We start from the raw sequence: 17,494 nt of genomic DNA on the forward strand, positions 1-17,494 counted from the left end.
CGGGGTGTGACCAAGGTGCCTGGGCTGGGTGTTTGATAGTGTGATGGATGGTTGTCCAGAGCATCCCGCAGGGCCTCACTGGCGCCCCCTTGCTCTGATAGAGAAGTGGGACGCCTTCATCAAGGAGACGGAAGACATCAACACGCTGCGGGAATGCGTGCAGATCTTGTTCAACAGCAGATACGGTGAGTGGCTAGTGGGTCTGGCCTCCCCCTGGCATATGCCCGGTGCCAGACACCCTAATCTGGTGTCTGCCTGCCTCATTGCTGGGTGGGATGGTGGAGTGTCAATTTCTCCCCTCCAGTTCTTTGCGGGGGTGGGTAAAGCTAGTTGGACACCCTGATCCCCCACCCAGGGACCACCCATGTTGGCCTCCTGTGCTCCCACACCACTGCACCCTTCCCTGGCATCTCATCTGCTCGGGTGCCCTCTGTCCAGCTTGTCTGGGGCACCTTGTTTGGATATGGTGTGGGGCAAACTCATTTTTTTAGATGCAGCCTGGGGGATCTCTTCCTCCAGGAAGCCGTCAAGATGGCCCCCAGCCCTGACGCTTCCTTGTCCACCATCAACTGTGCACTTGAACCCGACTTGCACAGCCGCCTACTCTGCCCTCCGTGTGCACCTCCCGCTGCTCCCTGTCTCATCACCTTGATCTTCCACTTAATCCCACCTTCCTATGATCTCACAGTTCATTGGCCTATTCAGTTGTCAGTCATGCATTATGAGCCCCTGCCTTGTGTCCTATAAAAGGGCTGACTTAGGCCAAGGAAGTCTGATCCCAAGGGTCTTCAGTAAGTAGGTGTTGGGAGCTGTGTTTAGGGCAGTATGCAGTGGGTTACACCGTGGACACTTCTCTGCAACAGAGGAACAGTGGAGGGGTTAGAAGGAAGGACATCTTAGAGGACAGGGAATCAGGGACAGCTTCTTGGAGGAAGTGCCCTTTGATCTGGCCACCACTGGGCAGGCTGAGCCTTCCAGGTTAATACAGGCTAGAGCGAGGCTTCCAGATCTTGGTAAGGTATCTGAGCAACTTGGGAGCCTTTGGGGCAACTTTCTGTACCTGAGTCTATCCAGCCTTGGACAGGTGGAATCCTGGTGGGCTGTGGGGAGACGGGAAGAGGGAGGAAGTGGAGGAAGGGAAGGGTGGGGAGCTGGCTCTGTCTGTGAGTGGAGGATTGAGCCCAGCCAGGCAGGGCCCGATGGCGGGGGCGGTCAGGCATGGGCAGCTGTGTGCCTGCACGTGCCCTGTCTACACTTGGTGCTTTGGGCCACACCCAGGGCTGGGCTGGACTGGGCTGGGCTGGACATGCCGGAGCCCTGGCCAGGGCTGCCTGTGATCGGACACTGCCTGTGGCCACACTGAACAGAAAGAAACTCCCCGCAGGCAGGGGGATCCTGAAGCGAAGATGAGGATTGACTGGCCCTGCTGCTAGCTCTGTCCTTCCGGCCACCAGGCCTAGATGGAGTAGCCAACAGTGGACTGGGTGAAGAAGGAGGGGGAAAAAAAAAGCAGAAAAAAAAAGACAGACGGGAGGCCCTAAGGTCATGGTCATCCCAGCTGGTGATTGAGTTCCAGGTCCACCTGCAGACAACTCCCTGCCAATCAGTGACCAGCAGCTGAAGGCCTAGACCCAACGAATAGAGGAACCCACATGGGGAGCATGACTTGGCAGTGGCATTGACCTTCTAAAGCCGCTGCCACAGAGGCAAACTTGGGCCACAGCAACAAAAAAACAAATGTCAGCAGCACCCGAGGGAGGCCCAATGGCTCTGCCCAGCTCCTGGAGGGCCTGGCTGGAAGCGGCTGTCCCTGAAGGAGCTCTTGTGGGAATGTGGGGGCAGAGGTGCCGGGATATGGTGGACCCAAAGAGCAGGGAGTGGACAGGGGCCCGTGAGGATGCCAGCTCACTCCAAGCACAGAGCAGGTGCTTACGGAGTGTTGGGTGAAAGAATACAGGAAGATGTGGCCATTGGGGTGAGAGATGAGCTGGGACAATGTGAGTCCAGGCCCAGCCTGGGCTGGAAGACCCAGGCAAGGAGCTAGTCCCTGAACTTAGAACCTTCTGTGGCAGAACTGGGGCTCCTAGGTCCCCTGTGTGACCCAAGTCTCCCACCAGGGGCAGCCCCAAGCCTGGGAGCTTCCTTCAATCACTCATTTGTTTATTTATTTCTTATTTATTTAAAAGGCAGGAAGGAAAGACTCACACAGACATCTTTTATCCACTGGTTCACTCCTCAGATGACCACAATGTCTGGAGCTGGACCGGCAGAAGCCAGGAGCTTCTTCCAGTTCTCCTACGTGGGTGCAGGGGCCCAAGGACTTGGGCCATTTCCCAAGGTGCATCAGCAGGGAGCTGGATGGGAAGTAGAGCAACCAGGACTCAAACCGGCACCCATATAGGATGCTGGAGTTGCAGGTGGCAGTTTTGCCGGCTGTGCCACAGCACCAGCCCCACATTCGTTCATTCATTCATGATGAAGCAGGATTCCGCAGCCAGGGCAGAGGACACACACCCCCGTTCCCCATTAGAGCTGGTATTCCAGCTGTGGGTAGGCACAGAACTGGGTCTGGACACCATGTCCCATGGTGATAGACGGGTGACAGATGGGACAGGGAGGCACATTGGGAGCTGTTTGGGCCTAGCCTTGGAGCACGTGCTTAAAGGAGGAGGGTGTGCCTCTGTGGGAAGCTATCGGCACAGAGTTCAGTGCAAGGGGCCTAGGGTAAGTACCTGCCTGGTGTGTGTGTGAGAGGGGAACAGCCAAGGTCAAGGTGATGTGAGCAAACTGGTGAGCACGCCCAGGTGGGGTCTGAGGTGCTGGGGTCATGTGGCTAGCACTCGGGGCCATCCACAAGTGAGCCGGGAGCCTGTGGTGTCCCAGCGTGGCGTGGGAAGGCAAGGCAGGAGGCGGCCACGGCCACGGCCGATGCCCGTGCCCTTCTCCTCCCAACCCCACATCTCAGTACATCCTGCTGCCCGTCTCCTGCTCAGCCTTGCCGTTGCCCTTCCAGCGGAAGCCCTGGGCCTGGACCACATGGTCCCCGTCCCCTACAGGAAGATCGCCTGTGACCCGGAGGCAGTGGAGATTGTGGGCATCCCAGACAAGATCCCCTTCAAGCGCCCCTGCACATACGGGGTCCCCAAGCTCAAGCGGATCCTAGAGGAGCGACACAGCATCCACTTCATCATTAAGAGGTGATGGGGCACTGGGGCGTCTAGGCAAGGCAGGGTCTGGGGAAACAGCCGGGGGCGGGGCAGGGGTTCTCCAACTCCAAGCAGAGAGTCAGGTACACCTGGGCAGAAAATTCCAGCTCCTTCACTTAGCCCCATGGCCACCCTCTCTGGGGCCTCCTCCGAGAGTCACATGGAAAACAGGAGGGACAGTGTTTAGCCAGGCCAGCCGCATAAGTGAGTTTACTTTGGGAACTCTTCCCATGCACTGGTCCACTTGTCAAACGCCCGTAGCTGTCAGCACAAGGTGGCACACCTGAGCTCAGGTCAGGCGGGGCCAGCCTCTGCCTCCTGTACCCTCCCCTTCCCCAGCTGCTGGCTTGCTCTGGGACAGCGGTGGGTGGGTAGAAGAAGATACAGAACCTCTGGGAGTCCCAGTGCACCTGCCCCTCAGCACTGCCTTCCAACTCCGGTGGCACGGGCCCCAGGCGATGCCCAAGTTGCCTCCTCAGTGGCCAGAGCGGGAGCCACGTGGTCCAGGCCTCAGTCTCTGGGCCTTGGTACAGGTGGACGCCAGCTGCGAGTCGTCACCCACATCTCTGCCTGCTGCTTTGTCACTGTGGAGCTCTAGGCAGGGATTAAGGACAGGGATTGTCATTTTGTTCACGTGATTTTTGTTCACGCCTTGAACATACATCCCCAGGAGGTGGTTGAAGCTCGTTATATATTCGTGGAATCCATGAGTGACTGAATGAATGAACACATGCTTTTCCGGATGTGGGCTCATGCTTTTTAAAAAGCAGCATTTTTTTTTTTTTTTTACAATTTTATTTTTGAGAGCCTGACATGATGGCTCAATGGTGAAACTTTCATCTTGCAAGCGCCAGGATCCCATATGGGCACCAGTTTGTGTCCTGGCTGTTCCACTTCCCATCCAGCTTCCTGCTTGTGGCCTGGGAGAACAGCATAGGATGGCCCAAGTTATGGGTCCTGGGGAGTAAAGTGATCAAAAAGAGATTGGGGGACAGTGGTCTCACGGGCTACTGACAAAAGTTTGTTTCCAGGGTTCCAGTATGTATACATTCAGCAAAGCCAGAAACTCCATCCGGGTCTCCCATGTGGACGGTTGGGAGCCTGAGCAATTGGGCTGTCACTCACTGCCTTTTTAGGTGCATCAACACGGAGCTGCATGGGAAGCAGAGCAGCCGGGACTCGAACATACATCCTGTGGAGTCCTGGCACCCCTGTGTTCAGTGGTCGTGCCCAACTGCAGGCTGGTGTTCTGGGCACTGAGTCAGCCATATTGGAAGTGCCTTGTGGTGCATGGTCCTGTGACAGGTGCAGTGGGACATCACTCCGCTGTCTCAGCTGAGGCGCACAGGTGTATTCACCCTGGGCGAGCTCAGTGGCAGGTGTCACCAGAAGGTTTCCCAGAGCCAAGTGCAGAAGAGGAGAGGCGTGGCTCCAAGGCGTGGCTGCTTACCCCGGAGGCCAGAGAGGTCCCGTTAGACTCTGTCTCCAGCTGCACCCCAGGACAGAGCATGCTCAGTCTCCCTACCCTGGCTGGCACACTGCCCTGAACTTGAGCCATTTCACCTGCCTCCTCACCTGCCTCGCCTTTCAAGCCCGCTGTCCTCATCCAGCGGTGGTTGACTGCCCCCACCCCCATCCCCAGGACTATCATGGCTGGCTCTGTCACTGTGGGACCACATGTGGGCCCCACATTAAGTTTTTGGGGTGTTTGTTTGCTTAAATTTTATTTATTTATTTTGGAAGGGCAGATTTACAGAGAGAAGGAGAGACAGACAGAAACATCTTCCACCCGCTGATTCACTCCTCTAGTAAACGCAACAGGCGGAACTGAACCAGTCTGAAGCCAGGAGCCTCTTCCGGGTCTCTCACATGGGCGCAGGATCCCAAGGCCTTGGGCCGTCCTCTGCTGCTTCCCAGGCCACAAGCAGGGAGCTGGAAAGGAAGTGGAGCAGCCAGAACACAAACCAAAGCCCACATGGGATCCTGGATGTACAAGGCAAGGATTTAATCACTAGGTTAAGGCACTGGGCCCACATTTTTGTTTTTTGTTTTAAGGAGACAAAACAATTTTTTATTTATTTAAAAGAGTTACAGAGGGCTCAACACGTTGGCTCAATGGCTGAATTTTACCTTGTAAGTGCTAGGATCCCATAGAGACTCCTGTTCCAGTCCCAGTTGCTCCACTTCCCATCCAGCTCCCTGCTTGTGGCCTGGGGGAGCAGTTGCGGACAGCCCAAAGCCTTGGGACCCTACACCTGCATGGGAGACCCAGAAGCTCCTGGCTCCTGGCTTGGGATCAGCTCAGCTCCTGCAGTTGCAACCACTTGTGGAATGAACCAGCTGATGGAAGATCTTTCTCTCTGTATCTCCTTTTCTCTGTAAATCTGGTCTATCTTTCCAATAAAAAAAAAAAAAGCAATAAAATCTTTAAAAAAGAAAAGAGAGAGGAGGAGAAATGGAAAATCTTCCATCCACTGGCTGATTCCCCACATGGCCACAACAACCAAGGCTGAGCCAGGCTGAAGCCAGGAGCTTCTTCCTGGTCTCCCATGTGGCTGCAGAGGTCCACGATCTTGGTCCGTCTTCCGCTGTGTTCCCAGGTGTGCATTAGCAGGGAGCTGGATAGGAAGTGGAGCAGCCGGGACTCAAACTGGTGCCCATGTGGGATGCCAGCATTGTAGGCAGGACTTGGCCTACTGTATCCTCCTGAGTGCCTTCTCATTCCTTCACAGCAACTACTCCTGGGCCTTCTCCTGGAGGAGAATCGAAATCCATCATGCATCCATCAGATGGTGCTTACTTGTGTCTAGCTTAAGTCTCTCTTGCTGCTGCCTAATCCCTGTTCCTTCCGGTGACTTGTAGTGAAAGGCATATAGCCTACTGTTTAGGCCCTGACTGTTGCTGATCGGTCCTCCCCATCCTTCTCTGCAGCCCACATCTTTGTTCCCCAGTGTTGGCCAAGCCCCTCTCACAGCTCCTGTCCTTCCCTGGGCTCTGCCAAGTGGGCACCATCCACACCTCCCACCACCACCTGTCACGTGGGGGCTCCACAGGAGGCAGAGAGGACACATCTAAGCACTGTCTTCCCCCTGAGTGGCAGGTGCTTGCAGCAAGCCTGTGAGGCCTCCTGGAGGAGGTGGCTTTGGCTTTAGGCAGGCTGGGTCACCTGCAGCGTATAAAAAGATGGACCAGCCCCCCTGCTCCCAGAAATTTTGGTTTGCAATTGAGAACCAGCCCCCATCACGGGCCTGGCAGCAGGGGCAGGGGGACTCCATCCTCCGAGTCCTGCGTGCATCAGATACTGGTGTTAGCTGGTCCCCGCTGTGTGGCCTTGAGCTGGTTACCTAACTGCTCTGGGCTGCACTGGCCCTCATCTGTCAGAGCCTAGGAGTCTGAGTGATCGTATCTGGGCTGAGCCCTGCTCCATGTGTATTTCCCCTATGCTGTTTGTCAGAGATTTGACATTGTCCTGACAGATGAGGGTGGCTTAGGGGCAGCCAGGGGGTGGCATCTTGGCGTGTTTGGCCAACTCAACGTCAGGCTCGGCCCTCAGACCCACCTCCTTGCCCAGGCCTTAGCTGGATGCACAATTGAGGCAGCCAGCTGCTTCTGCAGAGCACAGGGAGCATGGGAGAGAATTCTAGAACTGGGCAAGTGCTTGCACTCGAGCCACTTGAGCCCAGGAGGGATTCTGAACATATCCCTGTCAGTGTTCCCTGCCCATGGGTCTGCTTTTCAAAAAAACAAAAAGTTTATTTTTATTAAAAGGACAGACTTGCAGGGCAAAGGAGAGACAGGAAGATCTTGCATCCACTGGTTCATTCACTCCCCAAATGGCCACAATAAGCTAATTAGGCCAGAAGCTGATTCCAGGTCTCCCACAACAGTGCAGACTCCCAAGGCTTTGGGCCTTCCTCTGCTGCTGTCTCAGCCACAAACATGGAGCTGGATGGAAAGTGGAGCAGCCGGGACTTGAACTGGTACCCATATGGGGTGTCCACTATGACTATCTCAGGCATAGACCAGGGCCTCCCCCTACAAGTTCCGGGCACTATTCTTTTTTTTTTTTTTTTTTTTTAAGATTTATTTATTTTTATTGCAAAGTCAGATATACAGAGAAAAGGAGAGACAGAGAGGAAGATCTTCCGTCCGATGATTCACCCCCCAAGTGAGCCGTAACGGCTGGTGCTGTGCCAATCCGGAGCCGGGAGCCAAGAACTTCCCCCAGGTCTCCCACGCTAGTGCAGGGTCCCAAAGCTTTGGGCCGTCCTCGACTGCTTTCCCAGGCCACAAGCAGGGAGCTGGATGGAAAGTGGAGCTGCCAGGATTAGAACCGGCGCCCATATGGGATCCCGGGCCGTCCAAGGCGAGGACTTTAGCTGCTAGGCCATGCCGCCGGGCCCAAGTTCTGGGCACTGTTCTTAATGCCTCTCTCTCTCTCTCTCCTCCTTTCCCATACCACCCAGGATGTTTGATGAGCGAATTTTCACAGGTAAGTAGGGACTGCCTGCCTGCTCTGAATTGGATGACTTTGAGCCCTTGCCCTTGGGGATGGGAGGGAATAGGATACAGTAGCTCTCAGGTGACCCTCACAGCCTGGGAACAGTGGAGCCATGTCTGCTAGGAGGAGGAAGGTCCTGGTTCTGTCTCCCAACCCCAGTGTCACCCACAAGCTTTACAGCAAAGGCTGGCAGACCTCAGTTTGCACAGCTGTGAAATGGGTATAAAATGCATCCTCCTCAGGGCTGCTGGGCTTATGGCAGGAGGGCCAGTCCTGTGCTGCAGCCTGAGTTGGCGCTGGTCCCCCTTCCCTCAGACACATTCTACTGGGGACCTCCAGCCCTGCCCCTGTCCCTCACCCTCCCAGGTCCCTCGGCTCCTGAAGCTCTAGGGCTGCTCTTCTGGTTTGCAGGGCAAATGTCTCTCTCTCTCTCTCTCTCACTCTGTCTCTGTGTGTGCCTGCTGAGGCACCTGCCCCAGGGCCCAAGCCAGTAGAAGGACCCCAGGCATCTTCCCTTCTCTCTGGCTTCTGACTTCTCCCCCCACATCCCACCCACCCAGGGAACAAGTTTACCAAAGACGCTACTAAACTGGAACCAGCCAGCCCACCGGAGGACACCACCCCCGAAGGCTCCCGGACCGCCCTCCTCGACCTGGCTGGCCCTGCTCGGTGAGCCCCCTCCCCCGCCCCCACCCACAGGGAAGACCTGAATGAAGCTTCGGGCTCCGGGCTCCGGGCTCCTGGCTCCTGGCTAAGCCCTCTTAGCTGCCGCACCCTGGGAGAGAGAAAACAGACAAGCAAGGGAATCAACCAAATCCTCCCAGGGACCCTGCCCAGCCTCCCCCCTCCAGGGCCCGGGATCGCTCTCTCTCCATCCTTGCAGCAGACACCTGCACAGCCCCTACTGTGCTGAGCTGGGAGCCCCCCACTGGCCAGCCCTGGGCCCTGACCTCAGGAGCCCCCAGTTGGTGGAGAGCTGAGTGACTGGATAGAAGCAGGAGTCTCAGAACACAGGGCGCTGGGGGGTCTCGGTGACCAGGCATGGGGAGCACCCTGGGGTGGTGTGGTCACTGTGTACGGTGGGGATGGTGACACTGCAGAAGGACCCCTGGTCACTGCTCTCTCTTCCTTTGCAGGTTGGACAAGGGCAGCATCTCAGAAGACTGTGGGCCAGGTGAGGCGCTGCAGGGGCGGGGACTGTGTCTCAGGGTGAACCTGGCATTAGCCTCGCACATACACACCCTGAGCAGGGAGCAGGGAGGATAACCCTGCCCATCTAGCCCCATCCCCAGAGAGCCAGTGCATGTTGGGCATTCCGTGTGGGGGAATGAAGGGTCCCACACAGATCCCCGATGATCTGTGACTCCCCCATTTCTCCTCTGGGGGCCCCAGTCATCAGGTCAGTGAGTTGGAGTCCCCAGGCTTTGGTCTGACCCCTCTCTATGGCCTTGGCAGAAGCCAGGAGGCTCATGAACAAGTCACAGATTCAACAGTGTTCTAGAATCACTTACCCTGACCGGGTCCCTCCTTGCTTCTCTTTTCAGGAACATCCATGGAGGTGGGTGCGCTGAGGCCAATCAAAATCGAGCCGGAAGATCTAGATATTATCCAGGTCACGGTCCCAGGTGAGACGGGGGGCCCTCCCTAGAGCAGGGTGCCCCCAACCCCGGCCAGCGCACCTGCCCCCCGCATGCTCCCCAGTCCTGTCTCTGCCCTGGGATTTTTTTGTTTTATTTTGTTTTGTTTTTTTTTTGGAAAAAGGCATGGCAGTAGAAAGACTTGGACCCGCTCCCACCCCGTGTCCCCCAGAGCCCACCTGCCACAAGGAGGGCATGGACTTGACCCCAGAGGCTAACCTTGGCGTGACCTCCTCAGCCCTTGGCACAGCCAGGCACCCCGCCTGCCCCTTCTGAGTCTGTGAATGTTCAAGAACTTGGGGTGGGTTGAGAGTGGGGAGGGTCCCGCAGAGATGGTGACAGTGTGGGCCAGGCGGCAAGTGCCTTTGTCATTCGGAGCTCTGTTCCCAGACCCTTCTCCAACCTCAGAGGAAATGGCGGATTCTATGCCTGGACACCTTCCCTCGGAAGATTCTGGTTACGGGATGGAGATGCTGGCCGGTGAGATATGGAGATAGGGGAGGGGTTGAGGGAGGGCCGGGTCCCCTGAAGTGCTGCTCTGAGAGGAACTGGCTGTTGAGTGGATGTCCAGGAAGCCCCGAGCTGTTCAAGGGCTTCGTAGACTTCCTCAAATCTATAATTCTGCAGGCAGCTAACATGCCGCCTTTGGGGATAGAACCCAAGTTGTGACATTAAAAGCATGTTTCATGCAATGTGTTCAGTGAGTCTGCATGAAGCATGGTTTTCCACTTGGGGGCGCTGCGTGGGACCTTGGAGCTTTTGAGATGCCTCGCTGGTGGGGGGTGGGGCTGGGGTGAGGAGCAGCTCCCCTTGGGCACCCCCTGGCTGCTGCAGGGGACCCACGCGGCCAGGCAGGCTCTGACCAAGGCTTTGATGGAAGATCTTTCTCTCTGTCTCTGCTTGTCTCTGTAAATCTGCCTTTCCAATAAAAATAAATCTTTTTTTTTTAAAAAAGGAGCAAACTCCTGGGGCAACCCAAGCAAGAAGGGTGAGAGGTGCAGCAAACTTTCAAAGACTATTTGTTTAAGATTTATGTATTTGAAAAGCAGAGTGACAGAAATACGGAGAGAGAGAGATTTCATCTGCTGGTTCACACTCCATATGGCCAAAGCCAAGAAACCAGAAACTCCATCCGGGTCTCCTACATAGGTACAGGGGCCAAGCCCTTGGGCCAACCCCTGCTACCTTTGCAGAAACATTAGCAGAGAGCTTTGGACCAGAAGTGGAGCAGCCAGGATCCAAACTGGCAGTTGTTGCTATGGGATTCTGGTGTTGCAGGTGGTGGCTTAGCCTCCCTGTGTTTTGGTTTTAGTAAGCTTTAGCATATCTGCACAAGTTTAATGAGCGTCAGATAGCAAAGTCACAGCTCCAACAGGTAAGTGGCATAGTTACTAAAAAGAGAAAGTGTAGGTATTTCAAGTTCTTAGGAAATGAATCAGTAGAAACGGGATTCGGATCCTAGGCCTGAAGGCATGGGTGTGGCAGGAAGTGATGAGAGGGTTCCCAGGCCTCAGGTTTGGAACACTCTGGAACTAGGAGAGGCGGAGCCAGGCCAGGAAGCCTTCTGATAGGCGCATGCACACTGTGCTGTCCTGTGGCTCAGGTTGGCTTGGGTGGGCATGGCTGAAGGGTACCATGCAAAGCCATCCTCGACGGTACCTAAATGAACAGAAAGGGTGCTGATGTTGTGGCTTTGCACGGTAACCCGCTATCCGCAGTGCTGGCATCCCATGTGAGCACTGGTTCATAGCCTCACTACTCCGCTTCCAGTCCAGCTCCCTCACTCATGCCCCTGAGAAAGCAGCGAGGAATGGCTCCCCAAGTGCCTGGGGCTGGGTCAAGCCAAAGTCAGGACCCAGGGACTTCATCCAGGGCTCCCCCATGTGGGTGGTAGGCACCCAGGCACTTGAGCCACCTTCCACTGCTTTCCCAGGTGGGTTAGCAGGGAGCTGGATCGGAGGCGGAGCAGCCAGAACTCGAATCGGCACCTCCGATATGTGAATGCTGGTCTTACAAAGCAGTTTAACTCTCGGAGCCACAGCACCTTCCACCATGTTTCCTCTGATCCTTGTGGGCACGAATCGGTTTCATGGTGTGACCGTGGCATCCTGTTGATACCCACCAAGTGTCAGCTTTTGGAGCACGGGGGCTTCAGCATTTCAAATAAGGGCTGCTCAGCCTATGCCTGGGGACCAGCGGAGGAGGAAGGCGGGAGGACCAGGGAATGGCTGAAGGAGGTCTGGCCCAGAGAGTGCTTTGTGCAACCAGAAGCTGCCACACCCTGGCCCCTCGGTGGTGACCCCAGAGGAGAAAAGTAAATAAACCAGAGCAACCTGCGTGCCCTGGCAGGGGCGAGAGAAGAAGACAGGAGCCTAGAATGGAGGAGAACATCCCTGTTGCAGAGAAGGTTCTAGAAGTGGAGGCCACAAGAGCTCACCGAGGTCATCACATTGTCTTCTCCCATGGGGCCAGCTGGTGGAAGGGATGGGGCTGCGAGCCAAACGCTCCTGGGTACACGGCTCAGAGCAGGGACCCACCCCTGTTCTGCCACTCAGGCCGCGGCTCTAGGGGTGATATGGGGGTACCCTGTGACTAATGCAGGTCCTGTGACCCTGCATCCCATACCCCTGCTTGGGCAGGCCTTGCTGCTAGCCCACCTCAACCCTCCATCCCCACTCTGGCCTCTATGCATTTAGAAATACTGGAAAGGCGACTTATACTATGGGGACGGGGTTTCCCAGAACTGTCCCTTTGAGTGCAGTTACTGGGGAGCGGGGACCTGGGGAACAGCAGCAGCAGCAGCTACAAAGGGGGATTAGACTGTCACTGAGCCGGTGCCTGCAGTGGGCAACTGAGCCCCTGGCCCTGCAGGTCTCAGGTCTCCGAGCGGCGTGGGAGCGCCCACTCGGCTCCCTAGCACGGCTCACAGCCACCTCCCAGCGTGGTCTCTGCCCGCTCTGCTCCTAAAGCCGGAATGAAGCATTAAGCTCATAAAACAGCCATTAAGATGCCGCACCCACACATCACATAGCAGCCTGGGTTCAAGTCCCGGCTCCACTTCGAATTCAGCTTCCTGCTCGTACGCATCCTGGGAGGTAGCAGTGATGACTCAAGCATCCAGGTTCCTGCCACTTATGTGGGAGACCTGGGTGGAGGTCCCAGCCTGCTGTCCTCTCTGGGAGGCCACATGGGCACCTGAACAATCCCCATCTGGGGATGCTGTCCAGGTCCACCAGCCGGCCCCTCCCTGCTCTAACCTGCTTGACCATGGCTGCCTGGGGAGGTGGCAGGAAGCAGGTGATGACAGTGGTGTCCTCCATCCTCTTGCAGAGAAAGGCCCCAGTGAGGACCCGCGGCCAGAGGAGCGGCCCCTGGAGGGTGAGGATGTGCCCGCTTCACACCATCCCTCCCTCCACCCCTATCACTCATCTCCTACCCCTCCCTGGCTTCTCTATATCTGTCTCTCCCCTCTCCCTTGTTTCGTCCCTCCCAGCTTGGAGAAGGGGAACCCCTAGGGACTACAGGAGGTGGGAGGAAAGTTTGTGCACCTGTACCTGATCACAGGTACTGCAGCCCCCCCCCCCCAAGAGAAGTTCACAGGATTTTATTGCACATCCTAAAGCCTGCTGATACTGTCACCTGGTGGCAGCCTAGATGAATTGCAGGCTTAGTAAGCACCTCGCAGTTAGCATCTCTCATTGAAAGGCTGGCGCTCATTCCCAGACCGCCAGAACCTTCCGCTTGGCCCTGGTTTCACATGCGGCTGTGTGAGCCCAGAGAGCGTGAGCCTGTCAGCGGCCCACCTGCCTCCCAGAGGGGCAGCTGCCTTCCCTCGGGGGGATGGGGCAGGCCCACCTGATGGCTCTTCACCTTGCAGACAGGCACGGGGACGTCATCCGACCCCTGCGGAAGCAGGTGGAGCTGCTCTTCAACACACGATATGGTGAGCATGTGAACATGGGACAGACAGACTGGCTGCCTTCTCCTCTCCCTCCATCCCCACCCCAGGGAACCAGGAGAGGATGGGGCCCATGCACCATTAGGCACCCCTAGCCCCAGGGTTCATCTGTGGAATTGCAAGCACCACTACAGGATGCCTGCACACACTGAGACGCTGGCTGCTGCCACTCCTCCCCACTCCCGCATCTGCATTTACCCCACCCAGTGACTTGCTCTCTATCCGGAGTCTTCCAGAAACTTGACACAGGAAATTGCTATCCATAGGTGGTTTGGGGTTATCTGTGAAGACAAGGGTCAGGGGTCATGGCCACATCTTGGCAAACCCTTAAGGGACTTCTGCGCTGGCCACGGGCACAGAGATCTGGTCCCTGAATGGGATTGGGGGGGTGGGTGTCGCCCTCAGTGCAGGTGCCTGCTGGGGGCCCTGTGGTGGGCAGGCAGACCCACAGGCCTACAGTAGCTCTTGTGTCCACAGCCAAGGCCATCGGCACGTCAGAGCCCGTGAAGGTGCCCTACTCCAAGTTCCTGATGCACCCCGAGGAGCTGTTCGTGGTGGGGTTGCCCGAGGGCATCTCCCTGCGTAGGCCCAACTGCTTTGGCATCGCCAAGCTCCGCAAGATCCTGGAAGCCAGCAACAGCATCCAGTTTGTCATCAAGAGGTGAGAGTGGCCAGGTGCACGGCGGGCAGAGGGTGGGAACATTGCTGGGCTGCTCCTTCGTCCCTTCGGGCATCTCCCGCTGGACCAGGTGGTGACGGTTACTGAGAATACAGGAAAGGCAGGTGGGCCAGGATGACTTCACACCATGTCTGCTGCTGCTTCCTGAGTGTGAGTGTCGCTGACTCGACCTAGAACTTGAGGCATGGTTTGCTTGCAAGTGACAAGGAAGTGGGCACTCGTCACTCGCAAGTGAAATGGGTAGCCGCCGCCGCTGCGCCGCTCATCTGGGACCCTCACCTTCCTGGGCATGCCTAGAGGTGCAGGCTGGTGCCGAGGCCCTTGGAGGCTGGGAGGCAGTGGCTTAGCACGTGTGGTGAGCAGGTGCCAGGCGGGGCTTCCCTTCTGCCCGCCCATCCACTCCACTGTGCCCATCTGCAAAGCAGCGATGGCCTCGGGTTGCTTGTCAAAGGGGCAGGAAATCATAGGATCAGGTTAGGCTGAGATAAAAGAGCTGTCCCTCAGGGAAAGGGGGCGGGAAGGGAGGAGCCAGACTTTCCAGGCTCCTCCCATTTTAACCCCATGACCTTGGCAGCAGGTGGCCCTTACGTTGGAGGGGATAGCAGTGCCATAACCCCAGTGGCCTGCAACACGGGAGCCATGCTCAGCTTCTGGCTCTCCAGAGTAGTTGGAGAGACGTCACTTCCATTATTGAGGCCTCAGTTTCCCCCTAGCGAGAGGGGAACTAGATGCCAGCCCTGGAGACCGGAGGGGCAGAGCAGTGCTGAGCTGCGTTCTTCCCAGCCCTGACTCTGTGTTCCCAGCTGCGCTAGAGCCAATGCGCAGGCTGATACCTGTTGCATGAATGGCCATGCACCACCACAGGCTCTGGCTTTGGCCTCAACCCCCGAAGAAGGTCTCCCCCATTGGCAAGCTAAGCTGCCCCTTGGAACTGCCCACATCACACATGAGTGTGCCAGGTTGAGTCCCCCACTCATCGCTGCTGATCCAGGCTCAGGTAAGGTAACTGGGAGAGTTACTGGGTGATGGCTCCAGTACTGTACACGGAGACCCAGATCGAGCTCCTGGCCTCCACTGGGCCCGACTCCAGCTGTTGCTGCCATCTAGGGAGTGAACCAGTGGATGGCAGTCTCTGTGTGCCTCTCACATAAATACATAAATCTCTCTCTTATTTAAAGATTTTTTTTTTATGAGACTGGCATGATGGCTCAAAGGGCTAATCCTCCCCCTTCGAGCGTCGGCATCTCATTTAGGCACTGATTCGCATCCCGGCTGCTCTGTTTCCCAACCAGCTCCCTGCCTGTGGCCTGGGAAAGCAGTCGAGAACGGCCCAAAGCCTTGGGACCCTGTACCCGCGTGGGAGACTCAGCAGAATCCTGGCTTTAGATTGGTTTAGCTCTGGCCATTGCTACTACATGGGGAGTGAACCAGTAGATGAAGATCTTTCTCTTTCTGTCTCTTCTTTAAATCTGCCTTTCCAATAAAATAAAAAGTTAAAGGTTTATTTTATTTTTTATTGGAAAGGCAAATTTACAGAGAGGAGAGACAGCAGGAAAGATCTTTACTCCCCAAATAACCACTGAACCCATCCGACACCAGGAGCCAGGAGTTTATTTTGGGTCTCCCACACAGGTACAGGGTCCCAAGGCTTTGGGCCGTCCTCTACTACTTTCCCAGGCCACGGGCAGGGAGTTGGATGGGAAGTGGAGCAGCCGGGACTCAAACCAGTGCCCATGTGGATTCCTGGCACTGCAGACATCAGCTTTGCCAGCTTCACCATAACCTGGTCCCCATTACACAAGGGCCCTGGAACTAAGGGCAAGACCATGAGCCGGCCCAGCCCAGGCTGGCTGGCATCGTGCAGCCCGGGCACCCCACTGCACAGCACTGTAGCCTGAGTTTCAGAAGGGTGAACTGGGCAACCTTGGGGGCACTCCAAGCAACCCTGTTCATGACCCCACTTGTGCTGTTTTCCAGGCCTGAGCTGCTCACAGACGGCGCCAAGGAACATGTCACGGACCCTCAAGGTAGCTGTCACGGGCCGGGCACATGGTGGGTGTGGGAGGGCCTGACCTCCGCCACCTCCTCCTCCCCCTGCCTCCTCTGTCCTGGTGGCCCGTCGCCTCCCACCACGCGCACACATTGGTTTGCCTCACCCCTCTGCCCTACCAATGTCACCTGGGGGTCCCGGGATCACCCCCTTACCCTGGTTTCTCTCCCTCGCCCCCAGAGCGAGATGCTGGGGACCCCCTGGTGGATGAGAGCCTGAAGAGACAGAGCTTTCAAGGTAAGGTGGAAGGTGCCATTGACTTTGACCTTGCTTGGGGTGGAGGTGGCCCGGGCCAGGAGTTGAGTTGCCATAAACACGGCGCAGGGGAAGCTGGACACAAGCCCGGGAGCAGCTGGCTTTGCACTGGGTGTTTACTAAACCCAGGAGGGATCCCTGAAGGAAGAGGCAAAATCAGGGGGAGCCCAGGAGGGTGGAGGCAGGAAAGAAGGAGGGAGAGGAGAGAGAGGTGGATGGGCAAGGACCACAGCAAGGTCCCCAGGCGGAAGAGGGGAGTGGTTAGGAAGGCTCCAGGGTCTTGGAGGACAGGCAGTGACCTAAGCAGGCCCCCTCCCACAGGTGAAACGATATGGATATAAACAGTGTCCTCCATGCTGGGGTTGGGCAGCCCGTGTGTCCCTAAGGATGGGTATCTTCAGGCTGGCCGTGCGTGGTCCCAGATGGCACACCAGGTGGCAGGAAGGGCCAGCCTCCCGGGGGAGGGATGCCGAATCCCAGGAGGTCGTTACCTACTGCCTTCAGACTCCTTCCAGAAAGTTCTATAATGAGGAGAGCCCTTGTCTCTCTCCTCATACTCCTCCATTGGTTTGCAGGACCCCCTGCCCAAACACCTCCCTCCATGAGGATGATCACACGGAGAGCAGGGGGCCTGGGAGGGAGATGTGTCCAGGGACTCCATGGTGTAAGCCGGGGATTATAGGGGACCTTGTAAGCCCTGTGTACAGGAGCCAGCGTCCATTGGGAGCCCACCAGGCAGCATCGCTGTCTCTCGGGGGACTGCACCTGCCACCCCATCCAGCCGAGCCATCTGGTCCACCAAGTGTGCCCCCTCCCTGCCCCCTGGCTTGCAGACCCTGGGCACGGGGCACCCCTGGGGCTCAGATCTTGAATAGACGGTTTGTAAATGTCAACCACTGGCCAGCAGCTTGGGCAAGAGTGCAAGGGTTTCTGGGAGAACATGTGTCCCTGTGCAGGCATCCCTACACGCATGTCCTCGTGTGCATACGCACGGACACACACACACGAACTGCAAAGCTTTCCTCGAAGTCCTGGGCACGTGCTTGCGCACCCCGACCCTACAGCCATGGTTGTTTGTCCCTTGGCAGAGAACTACGACACCCGACTGTCCAGGATAGACATCGCCAACACGCTCAGGGAACAAGTACAGGACCTGTTTAACAAGAAATACGGTGAGCCGGGGTCCTGCATGGACCACTAGGGAGGAG

General features: G+C 56.8%; 1 protein-coding gene across 1 annotated transcript in view; it reads left to right on the forward strand.

Annotated features, from left to right (window-relative positions):
- The window catches only part of GTF2IRD1 (GTF2I repeat domain containing 1), a 79,891-nt gene that overhangs the window by 43,846 nt on the left and 18,551 nt on the right, over positions 1-17,494 (forward strand). Inside the window, exons 8-20 of the mRNA XM_058680548.1 lie at positions 102-185; positions 3,014-3,197; positions 7,673-7,698; positions 8,268-8,376; positions 8,844-8,881; positions 9,252-9,332; positions 9,735-9,824; positions 12,675-12,722; positions 13,222-13,287; positions 13,780-13,963; positions 15,959-16,011; positions 16,176-16,268; positions 17,375-17,458. Coding sequence (XP_058536531.1) covers positions 102-185; positions 3,014-3,197; positions 7,673-7,698; positions 8,268-8,376; positions 8,844-8,881; positions 9,252-9,332; positions 9,735-9,824; positions 12,675-12,722; positions 13,222-13,287; positions 13,780-13,963; positions 15,959-16,011; positions 16,176-16,268; positions 17,375-17,458 — 1,140 coding nt within the window. The remainder of the gene's footprint in view (positions 1-101; positions 186-3,013; positions 3,198-7,672; positions 7,699-8,267; positions 8,377-8,843; positions 8,882-9,251; positions 9,333-9,734; positions 9,825-12,674; positions 12,723-13,221; positions 13,288-13,779; positions 13,964-15,958; positions 16,012-16,175; positions 16,269-17,374; positions 17,459-17,494) is intronic.

This window comes from Ochotona princeps, chromosome 24 (genome assembly GCF_030435755.1).
Source record: "Ochotona princeps isolate mOchPri1 chromosome 24, mOchPri1.hap1, whole genome shotgun sequence".
Taxonomy (NCBI): Eukaryota; Metazoa; Chordata; class Mammalia; order Lagomorpha; family Ochotonidae; genus Ochotona; species Ochotona princeps.